The sequence below is a fragment of the Bubalus kerabau genome, chromosome 6, assembly GCF_029407905.1.
Source record: "Bubalus kerabau isolate K-KA32 ecotype Philippines breed swamp buffalo chromosome 6, PCC_UOA_SB_1v2, whole genome shotgun sequence".
Lineage (NCBI taxonomy): Eukaryota > Metazoa > Chordata > Mammalia > Artiodactyla > Bovidae > Bubalus > Bubalus kerabau.
This window is the reverse complement of record NC_073629.1, coordinates 58,667,003-58,691,879: the sequence shown is the minus strand read 5'-3', so window position 1 is coordinate 58,691,879 and position 24,877 is coordinate 58,667,003. Positions and strand designations below refer to the sequence as shown.

General features: G+C 36.7%; 1 protein-coding gene across 1 annotated transcript in view; it reads right to left on the bottom strand.

Moving 5' to 3' along the window:
* Positions 1-24,877, bottom strand: part of COL24A1 (collagen type XXIV alpha 1 chain) — a 404,934-nt gene that overhangs the window by 111,488 nt on the left and 268,569 nt on the right. The window contains exons 33-38 of the mRNA XM_055587104.1: positions 23,686-23,739; positions 18,487-18,540; positions 13,010-13,063; positions 12,343-12,396; positions 10,993-11,046; positions 10,728-10,835 (exon numbers count right to left, since the gene is read on the bottom strand). Of these exons, the coding sequence (XP_055443079.1) occupies positions 10,728-10,835; positions 10,993-11,046; positions 12,343-12,396; positions 13,010-13,063; positions 18,487-18,540; positions 23,686-23,739 (378 nt within the window). The remainder of the gene's footprint in view (positions 1-10,727; positions 10,836-10,992; positions 11,047-12,342; positions 12,397-13,009; positions 13,064-18,486; positions 18,541-23,685; positions 23,740-24,877) is intronic.

Sequence of the window (24,877 nt, the reverse complement as noted above, 5' to 3'; positions counted from 1 at the left end):
GTTCCAAGTCACTCTATCTTTTTTTCGCCTACATGACTGCCACAGCCTTCTAAGTGATTTGACCCACGTTTACCCTTAGGTTCCATTTCTTCAGAGTAACCCAAATGATCATGAACAATTTTAATCAAACATCTCTCCTTATGTAAAACCTTCCAAATGGCTTCCCATTGCAATCAGAATAATCTTCAAACCTCTTATCATGGTCTATAGTCCCCTATGTGATCTGCCACCTCCTATTTCTCTGACATCCTGTTTTCCAGTTATTTACTACTTGGACCCTTCCGGGGGAACACATGTAAACCTGTGGCGGATTCATTTTGATATTTGGCAAATCTAATACAGTTATGTAAAGTTTAAAAATAAAATAAAATTTAAAAAAAAAAAAAAAGATAAATACATGAAGTTTGTAGAAAATATCAATAAAAATCAGAAAAAAGTGAAAAAACAAAAACAAAAAAAAAAAATAAAATAAAATAGGGCATTTAATAAATACCCTTTCTACCTTGGGACATTTGCATTAGATGTTTCCTCTGCCTAGAATACTCCTTTTCAGATAGTCACATGATTGGCTTCTTTTTATCTTTAGGCATCTAGCTCAATGTAACTTCAGGTGGTCCTTCTGTGGCCATCCCAATTAAAGTAGCCCCTTTATCAGGGCATTCAAAATCCCATTACCATGTTTTATTTTCCTCATAGGGCTTATAACTATCAGAAATTATTATTCTTGTTCACACTGTCCTTCTACACTGCATGTTCCATGACAGCAGAGATCTTGTCTGTTTTGTTCATTGTTGTAACAGTGTCCAGAACTGTGTCTCATATATAATTGATGCTTAATAAACATTTAATAAATGAATGATAGAATGCATGCCCAAAGAAGAAAATATTTAGCCTTAATCAGCTGGTCTACTAGATATCTATTTGTAAATAAATAGCACCTTAAAAATTTACTATCTGCTGGAATTAAAACCAAAGTTCATGAATAAAAGGCAAAGGATAGTGACATTTTTATACATTTTAGCTTCTAGGAAATAGAACAAATGGACCTGTTAGAAATCTTCTGCACAGTAAACTTTAAAACATATTTGAAGAGCTCATTATGTGTGAGAAAAGACATTGCCTGTGTTCTATATTGTATTTTCTTCTGTCATTATAATCAGAAAGATCTCTCCTGGTTCTTTCATTCACTTTTTTTCTATTTAGAGATAGCTTGTTTTTCCTTTTGGGGAGTGGCAGTGGTAAACTTCCACTGATATTAGGCTGGTTTATTTTTGTGTTTCTTCTGAAATGCATCGATGATAATTTTCTCCAAATGTTGGCTTTTAAAAGTTTACATGACCCACTGCAACCTATTTGTGTATTTAGAGACTTGCATGGCAGAGTAGAAAAAGGCAATCATTTCTCAATGTGCATGTTTTAATAGATTTCTTCAATGATTACACAAATAAGAATCCCTTTAAACACATGTCATGTTGACAGAGAATGGTTGCCTTGATGTTCAGCCTACTTACACCACAGAGGACAGATTTGGGATTCCCTACTGATTTAACTTTGTGAGAGTAGCTGTAGTCTCAGAAGTAACACATCACATCCATTTTTAAAAATGATGTTTTTTTGAGATATAATTCACATACCATATTATGAATCTATTTAAAGGAGTAACCCCCAATCATTCTGGCACCAGGGACTGGTTTCATGGAGGACAATTTTTCCATGGATGGGGGAGATAAGTATGGTTTCAGGATGATTCAAGTGCATTACATTTATTATGTCATCTCTGATCTGACAGGAGGCAGAGCTCACATGGTAATGAGAATGGTTGTAAATATAGACAAAGCTCTGCTTGCTCACCTGCTGTGTGGCCTGGTTCCTAATAGGTCCTGGACCAGTAGGGGTCCATAGCCTGGGGGATGGGACCCCTGATTTGGAGTGTATGATTCAATGGTTTTTATAGTGTTGTGCAACCATCACCATAATTTTAGAATCAATTTCCATCACCCCATAAAGAATCCTGTACCCAATGGCAGTCACTTCCAGTTTCCTCCCAAGTCCCAGACTTAGGCAACCCTAATTCGCTGACTCTAGAGATTTGCCTATTTGGGATATTTCCTGTATTATGTGGTCTCTTATGACTGACTGCTAGGCATAATGCTTTCAAAGTTCATCAAGGCTGTAGCATGAATCAATATTTTTTTTTGCATGGATCAGTATATTTTTTATTGCCAAATAATATTCCATTGTATGAACATGCTACATTAATTAATAAGCATTTATTAATTGATGACCATTTTGTGTTATTTCTTTTTGCCTATCATAAATAATGCTGCTATGAGCATTCATGTAAAAATTTTTGTTTGAATCCTGTTTTCAATTCTTTTGGGTATATGCTAAGAACTGATGGGTCATCATATGGTAACTCTGTTTTTAACATTTTGAGAAACTGCCAAATTGATTTACAAAGTAGCTGCACCATTTTACATCCAACCAATGATGTATAAGAGTTCCAATTTCTTTACATTCTCATCAACACTTATTATTTTCTGGGTTTTTTTTTCTTTCCTTCTAGTGGATGTAAAGTGGTATCTCATTGTGGCTTTATTTGCATTTTCCTAATAGTTAATGATGTTGAGTATCTTTCATGTGCTTATTTGCCAACTATATATATCTTCTTTGGAGAAATATCTGTTTCAAGACTTTTCACTTTTCAATTGAATCATCTTTTTATTATTGAGTTGTAAGAGTTCTTCATATATTTTTGGATACTAGTCCCTTATCACATATAATTTGCAAATATTTTATCCCATTCTATGGTGTCTTTTCACTTTCTTCATGGTGTTCTTTGAAGTTCTAAAACTTTTCACTTTAATGCAGTCCAATATATCTGTTTTTCTTTGTTATTTGTAATTTTGGTGTTATCTAAGAAGGCTTTGCATAACCCAAGATCAAGAAGATTTCCTTCTATGTTGTCCTCCAAGACATTTATAGTTTTAGCTCTTAAATTTAGATCTATGACACAGATTGAGTTAATTTTGTGTGTAGCATAAGGAAAGATCCAAATTAATTCTTTAGTGTGTGGGTATCCAGTAGTTTTAGCAACATTTGTTGAAAAGATCATTCTTTCTCTCATTGAATTTTCTCAGTACATCACATGCTTTTGTAATTCAAATTTATCTTGTTTATTTTTTTCCCTGGAAATTAATTTATCCCTTGAGATAACCAATTACATTAGACATTGTTAAACAAAGTTTAGAAATTACAGAGAATGTTCCCATTAGAGACTATATTTTTCTTCTGCTTGAAACCTTTCAGTGGCTTCTTACTATACTATAAATAAGGCCAAATTTTTTACTATGGTTTAAAAGGTCCTTCATGATTTGCTACCTACCTATTTCCTCAAGCTCATCTCAAACAACTTTCACTATTCACTCTGCTGTAACAAACTCCTTTTAGTTTTCCAAAAATACCTAGATCATTCTTACTTCCCCATCTTGGTCCTTGCTATTCCATTGCTATTTGACCTACCTTGAAGGATTTCCCAAAGTTCTTTCATTCACTGGCTCCTCTTCACTCTTGAGGTCTCAGCTCAATCCTCCCCTATCTAGAGAAGCCTTTCCTCACTGCCTTAGTGTAAATAGCTTCTCTTCTCATAACTAGTTGGCTTTCCCTTTCCCTTAACCAGTTGTCCTTTATCATTATCCTGTTTATCTTCATCACTACATTAACCACCACCTGCAGTGATCTTGCCTACTCAGTCTTCATGATACTGTCAAATCTGACATCAGGAACCTTTCTCATCTTGTTCTCCTTGGTATTCCCAAAGCTTAGCAGAGAGTTCTTGGCTCATCCAAGGAACTCATAAACTTCACTGAATTAGTGAGTGGAAAAATTTTAGAGTCACAGTTTGTAAAGTTAACAAAAATTTAGAAACTACATAAAAATTCAGAAAATTTAAAAAATTTTTTAATTTTTAAAAATTTAGAAAATTTCTACAGAGTCACAGCTTGTAAAGCTAACATAAATTTAGAAACATCCAAGCTAATTTTTTTTTTAAGGCTATGTAACCTTTTCTTCTCAAAAAAAGCCTGTATGGAAGCTAATATGTTAACCAGACATGGAAGAATCTTCTCTGATTCAAACAGATAAAGAATAAACAAAGTCCTTCCAGTTCAGCATCCTCCTTGACACAATCATCATAGGGGTTCTGCAGAGCACCAACCCCTTTATTAAGTGTAATGTGTAAACTGAGAAACCAAAGAATGGCTCCCTCAACAATGTACAGCACTTTAGTAATAGACTATGGGTTTGAACAATTCTTGCAGAGTAGACAGTGCATGGTTCTTTTTACTGTGTGTTGCTTTACAACACAACAGTTCAGAACAGGCAAGTCTAAAACCAGAGTTATATGAATCATTCAGAAGGATTTAATGGCTGAGTAATACTCCATTGTATATATGTACCACAGCTTTCTTATCCATTCATCTGCTGATGGACATCTAGGTTGCTTCCATGTCCTGGCTATTATAAACAGTGCTGCGATGAATACTGGGGTACACGTGTCTCTTTCCCTTCTGGTTTCCTCAGTGTGTATGCCCAGCAGTGGGATTGCTGGATCATAAGGCAGTTCTATTTCCAGTTTTTTAAGGAATCTCCACACTGTTCTCCATAGTGGCTGTACTAGTTTGCATTCCCACCAACAGTGTAAGAGGGTTCCCTTTTCTCCACACCCTCTCCAGCTTATTACTTGTAGACTTTTGGATCGCAGCCATTCTGACTGGTGTGAAATGGTACCTCATAGTGGTTTTGATCTGCATTTCTCTGGATGAAACTGGAGCCTATTATACAGAGTGAAGTAAGCCAGAAAGAAAAACACCAATACAGTATACTAACGCATATATATGGAATTTAGAAAGATGGTAACAATAACCCTGTGTACGAGACAGCAAAAGAGACACTGAGGTATAGAACAGTCTTATGGACTCTGTGGGAGAGGGAGAGGGTGGGAAGATTTGGGAGAATGGCATTGAAACATGTAAAATATCATGTATGAAAAGAGTTGCCAGTCCAGGTTTGATGCACGATACTGGATGCTTGGGGCTGGTGCACTGGGAGGACCCAGAGGGATGGTATGGGGAGGGAGGAGGGAGGAGGGTTCAGGATGGGGAACGCATGTATACCTGTGGCGGATTCATTTTGATATTTGGCAAAACTAATACAATTATGTAAAGTTTAAAAATAAAATAAAAAAAAAAAGAAGATAAGGATTTAGATAACCTTTTACTCCTTAATGCCACTGACTTCACATTTCTAAAGTGATTACTTTTCAGGGTTTCCAAGGAAACTGTCTTAGAAATAAGACTCATGTATACCTCATTCTTTTCTATTTCTAACTAAATATTTCTAACTAGTCCTCTCATCTTTTTGACTTCACTTTTAAGACTCTACTGAAAAAGCTTCTTTGAAAAGTATGCATTATTTAATTTCAGATTCTCTTAAGATATTCACTCCTACCTAATATCATACCACTCTACACAGATGGGAAAATTAAACTTCAATAAATCCAATCAAGTTTTCTTGTAAAGGAATAAAACAGACAATTTCATTTACACCTACTCAGCTTTAGAGTACATAGCTTCACATCTGTTTAGATCTTAAATACCAGGGTGATACACTTTTTAAGAAATGAATGATGGCAGATGTTTTTTCACAGAAGCTTTCAAGCTCTTTTTCTCATGCAGAGTTATGCATTTAGACAACTGAATTGTCTGTTTTAGAGCAGATTTCAAGCATTAAATACAATATGTTCTCCTTTGTTCAAAGAGTTTACATCTTGGGTTTGGGAATTTGTTACTGATGTTTCCCTTGCCTTATTTTTCTATCCAGATTTCATTTACCAATCTTTTAGAAAGTAAAAAGAACATCTTTTTACTTGAAAAAAAATTAATTTTTTTCACTCTCTTTCTTATTTTTTAAAAGAATTTTTAAGGTAGCATCTTTGTGACATTGCCTAAGGAAGAATTATTTTGAAGTGCAAAAATAAATCGAACATCAGGCTGCCTGATTAAGCAATAGCTCCTTGGGTCATAAAATTCTTTTGAAAAAATATGCCATGGTATTTTTATTGAGCTTATGAGCTAAAAGGCATTTAAAATTCCAAGAAGAACAACAAAAAGAATAAAAAAGAAATGCACATGTGTTGTTACTAAAAAAGGCACCAAAGATGTGTACAAGGCAGGATTATTCCTGGGAAAAGTTATGAAGCAGATGAAGTCTGTGTTTATCATTTTTTCATGTCTTGTTTTGAGCCCCTTTTTCAGCTCTGTTCTGCCCATCACCATTTGTCATGCTGCATCATCCCTCTGGGATTCCTGGCTGTGTTGTCCTACAGCATGAGTAGACCTTTCTTTTTGTTAGTTCTGTGTCCTGCTGCCCTTCCCACCACCACTCCAAATAACTTTAGTATTTTCTTAGGGAACTAGGCCAGTTGTCTGAAAAAAAAAATCTATGCTAAAATATTAATAATTATTAATGACTTTCTTATATAAAAACAAATTTGAGAAAACTTCTCAGGAAGATAACCACATTTACTCAGTACTTGTTATTTGGCTTCTCTGTGGGTCCAGTCCTGATGAATCCTCTAAAAAAATTAAAACTATCAGGAATCCTAGAAACCCAGGTCTCAAGAAGTGTGGCTTGGAACCTGAGGGTGAGGCTGAAGCAGGTTCTTGAATCACAGAGACAGAATAGCCACATTAGAAGCTGAAGGAAAGGTTTCATTTGGGTTGCATTGTCTTTTCCCCAGGCCAACATAGCATTGCAGAGTGAACCCATTTGATCTATAGCTTCTCCTGTGGAGAAAAACAGAACCCAAAGTGGATATTCAGCCCATCTACTGTTGCAAGATGTTTCCAGAGTTGCCCAGTCAGGTCTGCATGAGGATCATTTGGGGAACTTGAGGGCCTGACAACTGGGGAAAAGATAAGAGATGGGCAAAGGGGCAAGATTTACAGTAACCAGCACTAAAGTATTACTGGACTTCATCTCTGCTTGTAGCAGCACCTGAACAGAGATCCCAGCCAGTGGTCTGCCTATCTGCAGAACTTAGCTGGTGGCACTGTCTGATCAGGGAGCTTGGCTGCAGTTCTGCATGATTTGAAAAGTGAAAGTGAAAATCGTTCAGTCGTGTCCGACTCTTTGTGACCCCATGGACTGCAGCAAGCCAGGCCTCCCTGTCCGTCACCAACTCTGGGAGTTTACCCAAACTCATGTCCATTGAGTTGGTGATGCCATCCAACCATCTCATCCTCTATCGTCCCCTTCTCTTCTTGCCCTCAATCTTTCCCAGCATCAGGGTCTTTTCTAATGAGTCAGCTCTTTGCATCAGGTGGCCAAAGTACTGGAGTTTCAGCTTCAACATCAGTCCTTCCAGTGAAAGCTCAGGACTGATTTCCTTTAGGATGGACTGGTTGGATCTCCTTGCAGTCCAAGGACTCTCCAAGAGCCTTCTCCAACACCACAGTCCAAAAGCATCAATTCTCCTGTGCTCAGCTTTCTTTATAGTCCAACTCTCACATCCATACATGACTACTGGACTGTATAGTCCATGGAATTCTCCAGGCCAGAATAATGAAGTGGTGTGGGTCCCCAGTCAAATGTTCATACCTGCTCTTGAACCTATGGCCCTGCCTGGGCAGGTGAGTAATTCTACAACACTGCTCAATAGCTAAGCATGGGCTCCCATCCTGCTTGACCAGAAAGCCTCGTCTGAGAACTCAGGCAGCTGTAGAGTCCATACTACAGCCTTGCTCAGGTAGGGAGCCAAGCCAGCAGAGCAGGGAATCTGAGCAGTGACCCTGGGCAGGCTTGGAGTCCAGTCTAAGTTAAATACTTCCCAGCTGTGGAGTCCAGCTAACAGCCCTATTCAGCAACAGTTTCACCTACAGCCTGTCCAACTATAAAAACAGCCTGTAACCTCACCCAGGCAATGTAACTCCATCCTACCATGGAGTATTATCTGTGGGATGCAGCTGGACGCTCCACTTAATCAGAGAGCCTGGCAAGTGACCTCATCCAACAGAGAAGCATAGCCAGTGCCCTAACTGATTACAAAGCAACTCTGTTCAAACCTGGGGCACAGCCTGTAGCTCCATTCAACTGTGGAGCCATGTTTGCAGCTCTACCTGAATATGGGGTCCTACCAGGGCCACATCTGGCTAGAGAGTATAACATGAGGCCTTGCCTAATTGCAGAATCCAACAAGTGCTACTGTCCTTCCAGGGAACATAGCCTGAGATCATACCCTACCAGAGGTAACTTCAGAAGTCAGCTAATGGCCCCATCTGACCATGGAACCGAGCCAGCATACCTACCCAACCAGGGTGCCTATTTAGTGGCCCCACTACTATGTGGAGACTAGCCAGGTGGCCAACCCAACAGCAGAGACCAGCCAGTGGCAACTCTCCTGTTGCCTCACAATATGGGTAGGGACCCCACTAAACTGGAGATCTCAGTAGCAAGCTGTGCCTGCCCACAAACACTATAAGCAGACCCATCCAGTTTCCTCAAGCAAAGAGATTGGTGAAGGTCCTTCTTTGCCAAAACAAACCTATAAAATCTGGAAGAGGAGATCACTTACTCAAATGTGCAAACAACAATGCAAGAATATTATGATCATTAAAAAAAACAGGTAAATATAACAAAATCAAAAGAAACTTAAAATACTGCAATAATTGAAATGGAAGTCTGTGAACTGTCTAACAAAGAATTGAGAATAGTGTGTTAGTTGTGCCTGACTCTTTGTGACTCCATGGACTGTAACCCTCCAGGCTCCTCTGTCCATGGAATTCTCCAAGGAAGAATTGTTATTCAGCTGCTAAGTTGTGTTCAACTCTTTGCAACCCCATGGACTGCAACACACCAGGCAAGAAAATTCCTCTTAGAAAAGTGCAGTGAACTTCAAGAATACATAGACAGATAACTAAATGAAATTAGGAAAACAACGTATGAGAAGTTCAACAAAGAAATAGAAATCATGAGAATAAACAAAACAAAAATCCTAGAGATAAATACCATGATTGAATTGAAGAATTCAACAGTTTCAACAGCAGACCTAACCAAGCAGAAGAATCAATGAACTCAAAGATAAGTGATTTTAATTATCCCAAAGAGCAAAAAGAAAAAAGACCAGGATACTTATGGGAAAGCATCAAGTAGGACAATATTGTGCAAATACCAGGAGAATAAAAAAAGAAATGAACAGAAAGAATATTTAAAGATATAATGGCTGACAACATCCCAAACTTGGGGAGAGAAATAGTTGTCCAGATTTTTGAGGCTCAAAGGATCCCAAATAGGTTGAATCCAAAAAGGGCTACTTTGAGACACATTATAGTCAACACTCAGTACCTGCAGGTTTCACAACTGCAGAGTCAAACAATGAAAATATTAATAATATCAATATTTTTATTAATATTATAAAAATATTAAATACAAATATTTTTTAAACATTCCAGAAAGTTGCAAAACTTGAATTTGCCATGCAATGACAATGGTTTACATAGCATCTATACTGTATTTATAACATATTTACATAGTATTTATTTTACTAGTATATAAGTAATCTAGAGGTGATTTAAAGTATACAGGAGAATGTAGGTAGGTTATATGCAACTACTATGCCATATTATGTAAAGGACTCAAGCATCTGAAGAGTTTGGTATCTGTGGCAGTCCTGGAACCAATCTCCCGTGGAAACGGAGGGATGACTGTAATTATGCCATCAAAGCAAAGAGAGAATTTTAAAAGTAGCAAGAGAAATGTGACTCATCACATATAACAGCCCAAATAAAACTATAAGTAGGTTTCTCAGTACATATTTTACAGACCTGGAGAAAATGAGATAACATCTTTATAATATGGGAAGAAAAACAAAACCCTCTTAATGAAGAACACTATACCCAGAACTCGGAGAAGGCAGTGGCACCCCACTCCAGTACTCTTGCCTGAAAAATCCCATGGACGGAGGAGTCTGGTAGACTGCAGTCCATGCGGTTGCTAAGAGTCGGACATGACTGAGCGACTTCACTTTCACTTTTCACTTTCATGCATTGGAGAAGGAAATGGCAACCCACTCCAGTGTTCTTGCCTGGAGAATCCCAGGGACGGGGGAGCCTGGTGGGCTGCCGTCTCTGGGGTCACACAGAGTCGGACACAACTAAAGTGACACAGCAGCAGCAGCATACCCAGAACTGTTCTTCAGGAATAAAGGAGTGATAAAGAGTTGCCCAAACAACCCAAAGCTGAAGAGTTCATCACCACTAAACCTGCCTTACAGAAAAACGCTAAAGGGCATTCTTGAAGCTGAAATAAAACAATGTACCATTGTAATCATTTAGTAATATTTATGTATATATATATCAAATCAACATGTCATATACTATAAACTTATATATGTCAATTATATCTCAAAGTGAGAGAAAAAATTAAGAAGTTCAATAGCCTGTGTGACATATGGGAAAAGGATCTTTTTTCCTTGGATGTTAGGAAGGCTGATAATCAGTGCCTGGTTTGTCCCTCACTCAAGCCATAATTCTACACTTTCAAACACCAAATGGACAGGGGGTCAAGAATGTCTGTGTATGATTCACACGTGTGTGTGTGTGTGTGTGTGTGTGTGTGTGTGTGTGTGTAGAAGGCTGAGTTCACTGAGTATTGAACCCAGCGGTACTCACCGGAGGGCCCATCAGACCTGGTCCACCCAAAGGCCCTGTGGTCCCTGGTAAGCCTGTCTCTCCTTTTTCTCCATCCTCTCCAGGAAGTCCCCTTCCTCCTGGGTTCCCCTATAACCCAGAAAAAAATTTTAAGGAAAAGAAAGTAGTGAAATAATTATACCATGCAATAAGGAGATTTTTTCTGGCACATAGAAAATTAAGTATAATAGTTTAAAGATTTCTCAAAAACATCTACCTTAATCATAATGTGAAAAGCATAATTTACCTTCAATCCATCTTTACCCTGTAGACCTTCTTCTCCAGGAGCTCCTGGTTCACCCTATTTGGCAGCAGAAAATAATATCTATTATGTTGTTAAATCATTTATCCTAATTTTTATTTTTTGCTCCTCATATCCATAGAAGTAGCAGTTTTATGTACATTTATTCCTACTTCTACTTTATTTATAAGGACTACCTGACAATATAATAAACATGATTTAATTTGCCCAGAATAACTCTGAAGATGATATAAAGAGTTATAGCACTGTAAACTCAAATAAGAGGGTCCTGGAATATTAACAACTTTAAGATAATTAAGGGTAATATATATTCATTTGGTAGCTTTGGAAACAGACACCTACATCTACATTTCTTAAAGCCTGTAAATCCTGAATCTCATAAAATTATAGTAGCTTGCTTTTCTGAATTTACATGGATTAATACAACTTAATTCAGTTAAAATCAGTGCACCAGATTTTTAGGTCTGTGTTTTCTCTCTTACACAGGAGAAGCAACATTCAGAGCATGCCCTGGTACATTTGGAAGCTGTCTTCCCAGCTTAGAACTTGCAGAAGTAAATGTAGAGCTACACTTTATGAAGTGATTAAAGAAGTACTAGTTCTCCTGTGACCTGAACCATTTAAAAATAAATTAATCAGTGTCTTCATTGCTGCCCATTGATCTCACTGCTGATACTTCCATTACCCTCACCTCATACTGTCTGTGCCCCTGAAAAAAAGAGGAAAAATGAACAAGAAAGGAATTGGATGCAAAAAACATCTCCCAACTTTACCTCTCAGTAAAAAAGAAAAAAAAGAAAGTCTCTTAAAATTATCTTGGCCCCTGTTATCTTGGGAAAAAACTTACCATAGCTTAAATGAACCACTGTCTGTATTAGAATGTAAGCTATCTCATTATAATTATCTAGTTATTTCTTTGAAACGTATTAACTTTGCATGCCTTTAGTTTTTTGTTTTTCTAAACACAAATTATGTTTCAATGCCTTATCTGTTCTTGCTAGATCAAGAAATAGCATGAGAGCTGATCATTAGTATTTGTGAATTTCTTCTTCATGCTAACATCACTGACATGCACAGTGACCCCACGCATTTGGCAAGGTCTCTACTGAGTACACCTGATTCTGAGAAAAGAATGTGTGAGGTTAGGGCTCTCAATGCTATTAAATAATAATGTGAAGAGTTTAGCATGCAGCTTTTCAAATTACGAAATAAAGATAAACGTTTTCTACACTACAAGAGAAGTTTCCTATACAATCGTTTAAGTCTTTACACTGAGTTTTCAATCTCTAAGATAGGTGGACCAGTGCATCAAAACGGTTTCTAGTAGACACTTACCCGTAACCCTGGCTCCCCAGCAGCTCCAACACTGCCCACAGGTCCAACATCTCCCTGAAGAAACAAAGAGGAAGATTAAACTCCTTTATACTAAAACTGCATGTCTAATAATTATGGAGGGCATATTATAAAGATAGGGGTTACAAAACAATGTTCGTTCCTTTTCCTCAGATTATTTATAATAATTTTGCTTTTTTATTTGTGCTCGTGCGTGCTCAGTCACTTCGGTCATGTCTGATTCTCCGTGACCCCATGGACTGCAGCCCGCCAGACTCCTGTGTCCATGGGATTCTCCAGGCAAGGATACTGGAGTGGGTTGCCATTTCCTTATCCATTTCATTTGTATTCCTTCCCATATATATATGTATATATATATATTTAAGTACTCTTGCCTGGAAAATCCCATGGATGGAGGAGCCTGGTAGGCTGCTGTCCATGGGGTCGTGAAGAGTTGGACACAACTGAAGCGACTTAGCAGCAGCATACATATATATGCATATATATAGATAAGCAAATAATATTTTTGACTCATTTGAGAACACTTTTTATTTTTATCTACTATTCTTTACCTGCTTCCAAGATGGTGGGTGTTCACCACAATATGGCAAACATAGTGGTCAGTGGTGAAAGGTTTGAGACCCTCTCCTTGACTATTAAGGGCTGTTACCTTTGTGCCTGGCTCGCCTTGCAGACCAGATTCTCCTTCAGTACCTGGTGGTCCCTAGAAGAGAATGATTTGGCACATTGTACACATTTCTTCACCAATATAAAGTCAATAACAACCTCATAAGAAGATGGTAGTAATCTTCAGCCCAAGGATGGAATATCTATATCCAGGAAAGGATTCTTATTGTCTCTTTATAAACTTCATGGCATAAGACCAGATAATTTCTGGGACTTTGAAGAGTTCAAATGCTTAAACAGTACCACCAGAAATCAGGACTTCTTAGACCAGTTTCTTCTAATCCTTCCTCTCACCCTTTAATCTTTGGTTTCGAAAACTACTTCCCATTTCCTCTTTAATTTTCTACCCTCATATCCTTACTAGTCTCTATGTTTTTCACTTTGTATTCTTCCCCCCATTTATTTTCATCCCTCTTGGAATATACTTCCTGAAAAAAAAATTCACTTTCTTTATTGGTTTTATAAAACATATCACACAAAGAAGATATGAATTACATATATACATATGTATGGCATTGTTTTCCCATTCTCATTTCACAGGTGGGTCCATTGGGAAGCTTTTGATTGAAGCTTTTATCTTGAAAACATATAACTTGTAATCTCTAGTTACGTATAAGCATGGTGCTCCTGTAATCACTGTTGTATTTTTGTCTCTTGGAGATATTTATCTTGTTTTTGAGCCTACTGTGCATGCTTCTGTTTTCTCTTCTTTCTCACTCTTTTTCTTCTCTTTTCTCTCAGTCTATGTGTATGTATGTGTACTTATATACCCAATTACGAACACATATATATGCATTCTATATCCCCATATTTTCAGAGTACAGGTGTAGTTTAAAGCATTAACCTATGATACTAATACAGTTTGATCAGAAGTTTCCTGTTTGCTTTTTGTCTTCTAGGGATTCCCTCAATAGTTCTGATCCATGGGTGATAAACCTCCTTATAATTATTAGAGATTAAAATGTCGCTTATGATGTTACAGTATTTTAGATGAGAAGTTGTTTTCTATCTTGACTCAGCTTCCACAATCCATATTCACTTTGCTTTTTTGAAAATAAAAGGTATAGTGCACAATAGTACAGATGACCCACTCCCCAGAGGCAACTACTTTACAAAACAATTTTTGCTTTTAGTTTTCCTAATAATCAAGAAATATCCCTCTACTTCTTGATGTATTATCTTGCTAAAAGTTTAGTTTCCTTAAAACTCTCTCCCTTTTACCATAATTTCACCAATTTTTGGAATAATTATATTATTTAAAATTTTCCATTGGTTACCTTTGCGACTTTACTGTTACAAGAGACAGCATATTACAGAACTTAAGAGGAAGGACCATGAAGTGAGACTGCCTGAGCTTCTGCTCTGCTTCAGAAATTATAGGATTTAATACTCTATCCTAAGGTTAAAATTCTCTCTCAAGACAGAATTCCAACTCTCTTCAGATTTCTTCCATATCAAAACTGCTCTTAATCTCCTAGACCTCATCTAGTCCCCAGTTTCACCCAATCTGTCAGCACCCCTTGGCTTTTTTATTCTTAGGCTAAATCCAAGGGTTGATCTTCTGATCTCAGTGGTACCTGCTTTCTTACGCCAATCTTGGAGTAGCACGTTGAATTCCCTTCTCTATTTCCATTCCAAGTTGAGTATCAATGGAAAAATTATACTCCTGTGCAAAGTGGCATCATTACATATTGAGAGGTACAGTGACTAAGAGACTGGGTTCCCTAAATGTGAATGTGGGCTCTGCCACTACTACTACCTACTGCTCTTGAACAAGTTGCTTAACCATTTCATGTCTCAATTTCCTCATTTGTAGAATGAGAATAACTGTATTACCTCACTGAGTATTGTGAGAATTTATTAATATGATAAAATACATAGATACTGCTAGGCAAATAGAAATTTCTCTGAAATTGCTACCTATTATTAACCACATCATTATTAATCTAATGCAAATTCAAAGTCTCCCACTTCAGCTTGACTTTTAGTAAGGTATACTTGCTTTTACATGTCTTTAACCATTCTTCTCAAACACTATTCTTTTTTTTGGCCACACCATGGCATATGCCATCTTTGTTTCTGACCAGGGATCAAATCCATACCCCCTGCATTGGAAGTATGAAGTCTGAACCACTGGACTGCCAGGAAAGTTCCCTCAATCACTCTTCTGGCATATTTTCCTTAATGGATCTACTCAATCCCTACTTTGTATCACAACAGAATCGTCTCCTACTGTGTTAACAACAACAACAACACTTCAAGTTATGAGCTATGACTTCTCTCTGCTTTCTTTAGGTCCAGAGGATGTAGCATAGTATAGGTTATCAGCACTGGCTTTTGAATCAGGTTTGGATTCAAAACCAATGTCTGCTTCTTGTTAATCATTTACCTTGGGCAAAGTAGCAGATTATGATGAACATTCTTCTTACTTGTCTCAGGAAAGAATATTGCCATCCATTCTGTTGCACCTAGAAATCTGGAAATAATTTTTGACTTCTCTTTTCCCTTTGCTTTTCATATCCCACAAATATGCAGTTTCTCCAGAATTTATACAATAAACATTTCTCAAATCCATCTCCTTCTCACATAGTTCAGACCTCTATCATTTCTTACCTAGTTCAATGCAACAGCCTTTTAGAAGGTATACATGTCTGCATTCTTGACTTCTTAAATATAGCCTCCTTGAGGCTGCTAAAATGATCTTCCAAAGATACACAAGACTTTATCACTGCCCAGTGCCCTTAGAGTGACTTACTATAGCCCATAAGGTATAAAAGTTTAGGGACTTCCCTGGTGGTCCAGTGGCTAGGACTGCACTCTCAATGCAGGGTGCTTAGGTTCAATCTCTGGTCAGAAAACTAGATCCCTCATGCTGCAACTAAGAGCCTGCATGCCAGAACTAAAGATCCCACATGCTGCAACGAAGACCTGGCACAGCCAAATAAATATTTAGGGAAAAAAAAGATAAATGTTCAAGCTTCTTCACAAGTATGTAAGACTTTTCTATTTGACCCAATCATTTCTCTATAATTTCATCTATCCTTACTCCTTATTCTGACTTTAAGAATCTCTACTGCCTCATGTTTGCATGTTCCTCCTCATACTATGCTGTGTACATAGAAAAAGGCTGTGTACCCTTATTCTCTCTTTTCTTATGGTTAACTCATACTTGGGCTTCTCTGGTGGCTCAGTAGTAAAGAACCCGCCTGCCAAAATAGGAGATGGGGGTTCAGGAATTGAAGAAGATCCCCTGGAGAAGGACATGGTAACCCACTTCAGTATTCTTGCCTGGAAATTCTCAGGGACAGAGGAGCCTGGCAGGCCATAGTCAGTGGGGTTGCAAAGGAGTCAAACATGACTTAGTAACTAAACAACAAACTCATACTCATTCCTTAAAACTCAGTACCCTCCCTTTATCTCAACACAGACAAGTCTTTTCCCCCTTATCCAGTTATGGCTATGTACCCCCTGCTGTACTCTTATAAAGTCCTGTGAATGTCTCCATCATTGGGTCTAACAGATTGAAGTATAATCATCTTTTACATGATTATCTTCTGGAATAGATTATAAACTGCTGATGGAGTCAGGGATCATATCTCAGCCACACTTGGATTTTCAGTGAATACACAGTGCATAGCAAAAAGGCACTGCATAATCACAGGATTAGAGGAGGAGAACAGTTTTATTGGAATGTGGCTGAACAGGTCTGCAGAGGTTAGACAATGCAGAACACTGTTTCACATGTTAAGTAATTGGCATTTTATTAAAGACTGAGAGCTGATAAAAATTTTCAAGGACAAGGAAGATATGACAAAGATACACTGGCAACAAATAGCTAAGGAATAATAGCAGCTGAAGGAGACATGGAATAAGGAGCATTGGCAATAGGAACACAAAGAAAACGAAAGAGTTGAGACACTGGTGGGAGCTTATTAAAGGGAAAGCACAGCAGATTGGACAGGATGAAGGAGGAAGAGGAGTTTGGGAAAGCTCTCAGTTTGAGGTTACTGGACATAGGGGCATCTTTCAGTGAGATGAGAATAAAAAGAATAACAGTGTGAAAGTGATGGGTTTGCTTTAGATATTTTGAATTTGAGAACTTTGTAGGCTATCTAGGTGCATATATAGAAGACAACAGGAAATCAATAATTAAAGCCAAAGGGAAAGGCCTAAAAGCTCTAATAGAGCTATTAGATAGCTTTTCTAATGCCTTTTCCTTTTCCAGGGGATCTTCTTCAATTCCTGAACCCCCATCTCCTGTTTTGGCAGGCGGATTCTTTACTACGGAGCCACCAGAGAAGCCCGAGTAACCATATGAAAACAGAGAAAAAAGAGAAGGGTACACAGCATAGTATGAGGAGGAACATGCAAACATGAGGCAGTAGAGATTCTTAAAGTCAAAATAAGGAGTAAGGATAGATGAAGTTATAGAGAAATGATTGGGTCAAATAAAAAAGTCTTACATACTTGTGCAGAAGCTTGAACATTTATCTTTTTTTTTCCCCTAAATATTTATTTGGCTGTGCCAGATCTTTGTTGCAGCATGTGGGATCTTTAGTTCTGGCACACAGGCTCTTAGCTGCAGCATGAGGGATCTAGTTTACTGACCAGAGATTGCACCCTGCATTGAGAGTGCAGAGAATGTTCATCATAATCATAATTATCATCATGGGGTTGATGGGGCTGATTATGATCTGCACATCATAATCATAATCATCATAATGTTCATCATAATCTGCTACTTTGCCCAAGGTAAATGGTTAACAAGTAGCAGACATTGGTTTTGAATCCAAACCTGATTCAAAAGCCAGTGCTGATAACCTATACTATGCTACATCCTCTGAACCTAAAGAAAGCAAAGAAAAGTCATAGTTCATAACTTGAAGTGTTGTTGTTGTTGTTAACAGAGTAGGAGACGATTCTGTTGTGATACAAAGTAGGGATTGAGTAGATCCATTAAGAAAAATATGCCAGAAGAGTGATTGAGGGAACTTTCCTGGCAGTCCAGTGGTTCAGACTTCATACTTCCAATGCAGGGGGTATGGATTTGATCCCTGGTCAGAAACAAAGATGGCACATGCCATGGTGTGGCCAAAAGGAGCCATAAGGAGCTTATTATTCTAAAATATATCTTGAATGAGTCACTTTTCAATATTCTTCTATAATGGAGTGAAGGGCTATCAACATTAACTCTAAATCAGTAAAGAGAAAGTTATATTTACTTTTTGTTCTGTTATTTAAATGAGCTGTTAAGAGAAAGTTACATGTATAAAATTAGGCTCATACAACAGTTATCCCTGCTTTTAATAGAACTTGAGATTTTATTTTCTGAATATTAAATAAAGTACTATAAAATTTCTTCAAAATATATATCTAAGATATCAACTTTACCTTTGAAAAGTCTTACAAAAAATACTGAGTACTGATGAACCAACAAGAAACAACCCCAAGAAAAATTACCTCAGCACCCATTTCTCCAGGAGGTCCAGCATCACCTTGTGGTCCTCGTGGTCCCTATATTAAAACAAAATTTAAGATGTGAGAGACAAAGTTCACTCTATATTTCAATTAATATGTGCATATAATTATAATATATCATATCTAACAAAACATAATACATTTATCAATGTATTACTTTACTCTGTATAGTGAAGTGAATTTGTTCAATCGTGTCCGACTCTTTGCGACCCCATGGACTGTAGCCTACTACACTCCTCCGTCCATGGGATTTTTCAGGCAAGAGTACTGGAGTGGGTTGCCATTTCCTTCTCCAGAGGATCATACTAAGCTTTTGGTCTTTCTGAAAAATAGTACAAAGAAGGTGATTTTTAGATTCAGAAAATTATAAGATAGTTAAAATTCTATGAGCTTATATTCCATCACAATTTTGTACACACTTCACTTTAAAAAAATGTATTCATAGGAAAAATGTTGTGACATGGTTGGTTATCTTAAAATGTTTTTCTAAGTTGTTGTATTAATGTTCATTTAAAGTATTCAAAAAGTATGGAAACTACAAAAAGAAACAGATTAAGTAAATCATCTGTAATTCTACAGAGATGACCCAGGGATCAAACCCAGGTCTCCCGTACTGTAGAGAGATGCTTTACCATCTGAGCCACCAGGGAAGTCCCTTACTCTGTATAAACAAAATTAAATCTTTAGTTGACTCATCTTTTTTTGTTAATAATATTAAGCTTTGTTTGGATTCAAAGGAAAAGGAAAGAAAGGATGTACCTTTTCATGTTTTCATTCCCTAAATCACTCATTCATTCAATAAGCATTTAATATAGTGCCTAGGGCTTCCAGAATTATCTTATTTAATGAGTATAACAATCATGTGCATGTGTGTCATTAGTGGTGTCAACTCTTTGTGACCCATGACCCATAGCCCACCAGGCTCCTCTGCCCATGGGATCTTCAGTCAAGAATACTGAGTGGGTTGCCATTTCCTCCTCCAGGGGATCTTTCCAACCCAGGGATTGAACCCGTGTCTCTTGCATTGAGCAGGTAGATTCTTTACCAACTGCACCACCTGGGAACCTCCCATGACAATCATAGATCTACTTAATATTCCGGAAAAATATATGGCAAACAAAGTAGCATTTTTTAAGAAGCAAATATATGGTCTCCAATGAAATGAAAATATGCTTGAGTTTGCTAGATGGTATATTTTATCACAGTAGTGAGTCCAGTTGAACAATTCTTCTATTTCATATGAATAACTGTAACAATGTTTACATGGGATAAATCACTAGGGTGCAATAAAATGCATGTGGGACATTTATGGAGATCTTTCCCCCGTAATACTTAATAGTATAAGTAAATAAACACTGAATAATTAGTGTGTGAAGCCATTTAACTATCCAAAATTACTTTAGATAGATTAACACTTGTTCAGTAAGTATTATTCACTCAGTCGTGTCTGACTCTTTGCAGCCCCATGGACTGTAGCCGGCCAGGCTCCTCTGTCCATGGGATTACCCAGGGAAGAATAGAGGAGAGGGGTGCAATTTCCTTCTCCAGAACACTTATTTGGCAACTGCAATTTAACGCTATGTTTCCAGCCACCCAAAGAAGGTGTTTGCAATTTTTTGTCTCTCTGAAAGATAGTACAAAGAAGATGATTTTTAGATTCAGAAAATTATAAGATAGCTAAAATTCTATGAGCTTATATTCCATCAAAATTTTGTACACACTTCACTTTAAAAAATGTATTAATAGGGAAAAAATTGTGACATGGTTATCTTAAAATGTTTTTCTAAGTTGTTGTATTAATGTTCATTTAAAATATTCAAAAAGTATGGAAACTACAAAAAGAAACAGATTAAGTAAATCATCTGTAATTCTGTCCACAGAGATGACACTGTAAATATACTTCCATATTTCCTTCTAGTTCTTTTGTGGGAGCATATTTATAAATAACTGTATCTGTTTAATATTTAAGAGTATATTATAAATGCAAAAATTTCATATTATAAATATTTCACAACAAATTTGTTCAATAGCTATATAATATTATATTCCATTTAACATTCTGCAGTACTATGATTTAATAATTTTCTTAATGCTAGGCAGTTATATTGTTTTTAATTCTTCTTTACAATAAAAGTTTGCTTTATAGGCTTTATTATATACAAGTTAGACTGTAAGTAAATGTTAAGTCTGTTACATCAGAAAATATTGCCAAATAATTGAGATAAATATTTGAATTAGAATTAAAAGGTTGGTATGTAGGTATCACAAATTTTCTTACTCAACAGCACAGCCATTAAAGGTTTTAAGAAGTCACTAATATTTTTCAATTATGGTTTATTACATGTTATGCACAGTATTTCACAATTTATGGATTCTCCTCAGAATGTTGTTTTATCCTAGCAGAAACACACTGAGAGAAACATGATAGCATTATTTGCTCATAACATCAAGTCAACTTTCAGAAAGGCTGTAAAAATTAACATTCCACAATATATAAAATTAGAATCTATTTCATTAAATTCATACCAGCATAGAATATTATTTTATCAATAAGTTATTTTTTAAGTTCTTCATCATTGACGGACCACCTAGTATCTTAAAATTTTATATGTTTGAGGTTGAATATTCAGTCATTTGTTTATCAGATTTTTGTAATATTCTACATGTTGCCTGATCATGCTCTTTGCCCATGTATTTTGGGAGTCATTTAAAAAATTTTGTAGAGTTCTTTATATGTTGTGGACATTAACTCTTTCCTGTCCTGTTTTACTGCTAACATCTGCCCAGTTTGTGACTTGTCATTTTATTTTAAAAATATAATGTTAAAGATAACTTCGCCCCCTAAATATGTTCATTATAGAACACTTGAAAATACATAAAGTAAAAATTACCCCAAACCACCATTTAACTCTTTTAACATTTAGTGTATCTCCTAAAATCTGTTTTTTTATAATTGTATTTACTTATTTTTGGTTGCACTGGGCCTTTGCTGCTACATGTGGGCTTCCTCTAGTTGCAGCAAGTGAGGGCTACTCTGCATTGTGGTATGTGGGCTTCTCGTTGTGGTGACTTCTCTTGTTACGAAGCACGGGCTCTAGGCACACGAGTTTCAGCAGTTGTGGTTCAGTTTCAATGAGAGAGAACCTACTGATACTTCAAGCCACAACCTTAGAAACCATACTTCAGATATTTCACATACTTTACATCTTTCTCCTGTTGATTTTATCTCATTTGGAATATTTTATACCTACTTTTTTCTCTACTAATAAAAAAAGTTCTATTGTATCTTATCTGGACTGTTGTAACAGAAAGGCTTCCTTGGTCCATTCCTATTTGGTTTGGGTGAGCTTTATGAAACAATAAGACAATCATACAATTAGCCCTATCCCTTCAGTGATATCCCTTTGGTTTTAGGCTAAAAATACATATCTTGGGAATGGGGCTTATAGAGTTGCATGTGTTTTGTCCCCTGCCTCCCTTTCCATCCTCATCTTGTACTTACTTCCCACTCGATTCCCTGTGTCAGTCACACTGGCCTTCTTTTAGATCTTCAGATTAATATTTAAGGCTTTCTCCCAGGTCATGACTTCTCTCTGGAATGACTTTTCCCCATATTTGCTTAAGTAACCCACTCTTCATCCTTCAGTTCACAGCACAAATTCTCCTCTTCCAGAAGTTTCCCTAACCCTAGATTAAGATGGTTTATTTTGTTATACATTCCCTTAGATTTTACTAGGTAGCTCAAATATGTGAAACAAAGCCCATCACACCCATTACAAATTGCTTTATATTTTATTTACCAGAGCCACTGACGCTGGGACCTGAATGTCAATTTTTAAGCTTTTTCAGCCATTTAGTCACTTACAGTTACAACAGTAAATCTTTTTTTGTATAAAACTTGATATTATCTCTGTTGTTGCCATAGCTCCGTGGATAATGCTTATCGTGACTTAAATGCATTCTTTATTAAGATTAGTTTTACTGTTGTTTCACTTCAGCTAATATTACCAGCTAAATGATTACATCATTGGGTATATTACGTTTTGGTTAGTGCTGTTTAACAAATATTCACTAGATAGATAAATATGCCAGATATTGTAACAGGAAAGAGGATGGCAAACACACACAAAAAAGGTCTCTGACTTCAAGGAGCTATCGTCTCTTTAGAAGACAGAGATATTTAGATATTTGCATGATTTTTGATCAAATAAATATTAGAATTGGGAAGGCAGGTTAAGAGATACAAACCAGAGAAAACTGAGAAGAATTTAGTTTGATAAAATCAATATCACATTTAAGATTCTATATTTGGAAAAATTATACACATAGCCAAATCTTTACTTATTGTTTGAAGAGCTTATCCCACAGGTTAAATATATAAAGCAGGAAATGAACACAGAAGGGTAAGAATAGTTCTTCGACTATTAGAATTTTCCCCTTCATACTAGCTAAATGAACTGTGCAAAAACCACTTATAAACTTTTGTGTCATGTGATGGATAAGATCAACCACACAGTAGTTTCAAAGACTATTTGTATTGTAAATCTTAGGAGCATGTTACTGCACATTACAGCTGATACCATTAGCCAGAAGAATGACTTCATAGGCAATAAAGAATATATTGTGAGAAAGAAGGTGTGGCAAGGTATTTCATTTTCACAGTTCATTTTCTATGGAAAATCTATAACTGAGTCCTATGTATGAAAATGTCATGTAAGTTTTTGAATTATTGACCTACTAGCATTTCTGTCAAGTTTCCACATTTTGGCCCATTATGTGTAGAGTCTGGCTTCTCTATATGGTCTTTTATTATAGAGTTGCCCTCATAAGTGTGATTTTGTGTGTGTGTATGTGTTGGGGGAGTATAATAATTATTATATAAACAGCAAGCTGTTAAGAAAAAAATTCTGAGAGTCAATAAAACAGAATTATATTTGTTGAAAATAGAAATACATGAAGTTTTAATGGTTTCAGATAAACAGAACCAAATTTGACTTTATGAAACCAGGAAGGCACTATAAATTATCTTCACAGCAAAAATATTCATCCTTATAATTAACTGCACATGATAAATGTTGATTTCAAAAACATACCAGCCACAGAACAACAGAGCAATAATAAGAGACAGGTAAAATACATTATGAGAAAAACACAATTAGAAACACATAAAAATATACTTACCGGTTCTCCTGTAAGTCCCCTGTCTCCAGTAGTCCCTGGGGGTCCTTGCAAACCCTGAATAAACAAAGGTAAAGCTTAGAGAAAAAATGATGTTTGAAAATGTTTTAGTTTTCATACCTCAGCTTTCTTTTACAATCCTCCCATCTGATTTTTCTATCTTTATCTATTCTTTATTTTTTATTTTGTGTTAAAATACGTATCACATATAATCCACCATTTTAATAATTTTAAAGTGTACAGTATGTGTAAATTTAGAGTACTGTGGCATTAAGTATATTCACATTGTTGTGTTCACCATTATTACCACCATCCACTTTCAGAATTTTTTTTATCTTCCCAAACTGAAACTCTGTACCCATTAAATAGCTCCCTATCCCCCACCCGCCTCCCCTGGCAACCACAATTCTACTTTCTGTCTCTATGAATTTGACTTAAAGTAGTCAAAGTAGGTGGAGAAGGCAATGGCAACCTACTCCAGTACTCTTGCCTGGAAAATCCCACGGGCAGAGGAGCCTGGTGGGCTGCCGTCTATGGGGTCGCACAGAGTCAGACACGATTGAAGCGACTTAGCAGCAGCAGCGGCAGTCAAAGTAGGTAATTAAAGGGTCTTATATACATGGAATCATACAATATTTCTTTTGTGTCTGGCTTATTTCATGTAGCATAAAGATCCATCCATTTGTAATATGTGTCAAGCCTTCCTTCCTTTTTAAGGTTGAATAATATTTGGCTGTATGTATATACCACATTTTGTTTATCCATTAATCATCAATAAACAATTCAGGTTTTCTACACTTTGGTTATTATGTCTAACACTCCTATAAATGTTAATATATGAGTATTTGTTTGTATCTGTACTTTACACTCTTTGGGGCACCTAGAAGTGAGTTATATGGGTTGATGGATTAATATATAATTCTATGTTCAACAATTTGAGGAGCTGGGCAAACTGCTTTCCACAGCAGCCCCACCGTTTTACATTCCCACCAGCATGGCACAAGGATTCCTATTTCTCCACATCCTTGTCAGCACTGATTATTTTTTCTTCATATATAGGTGTAGGGGTGTGTGTGTGTGTGTGTGTATGTGAGATAATAGTTACCCTGGGTGGGAAGTGGTATCTCAGTGTGGTCTTGATTTGCATTTCCCTAAAGATGAGTCATACTGAGAATCTTTTTATGTATTTATTGGC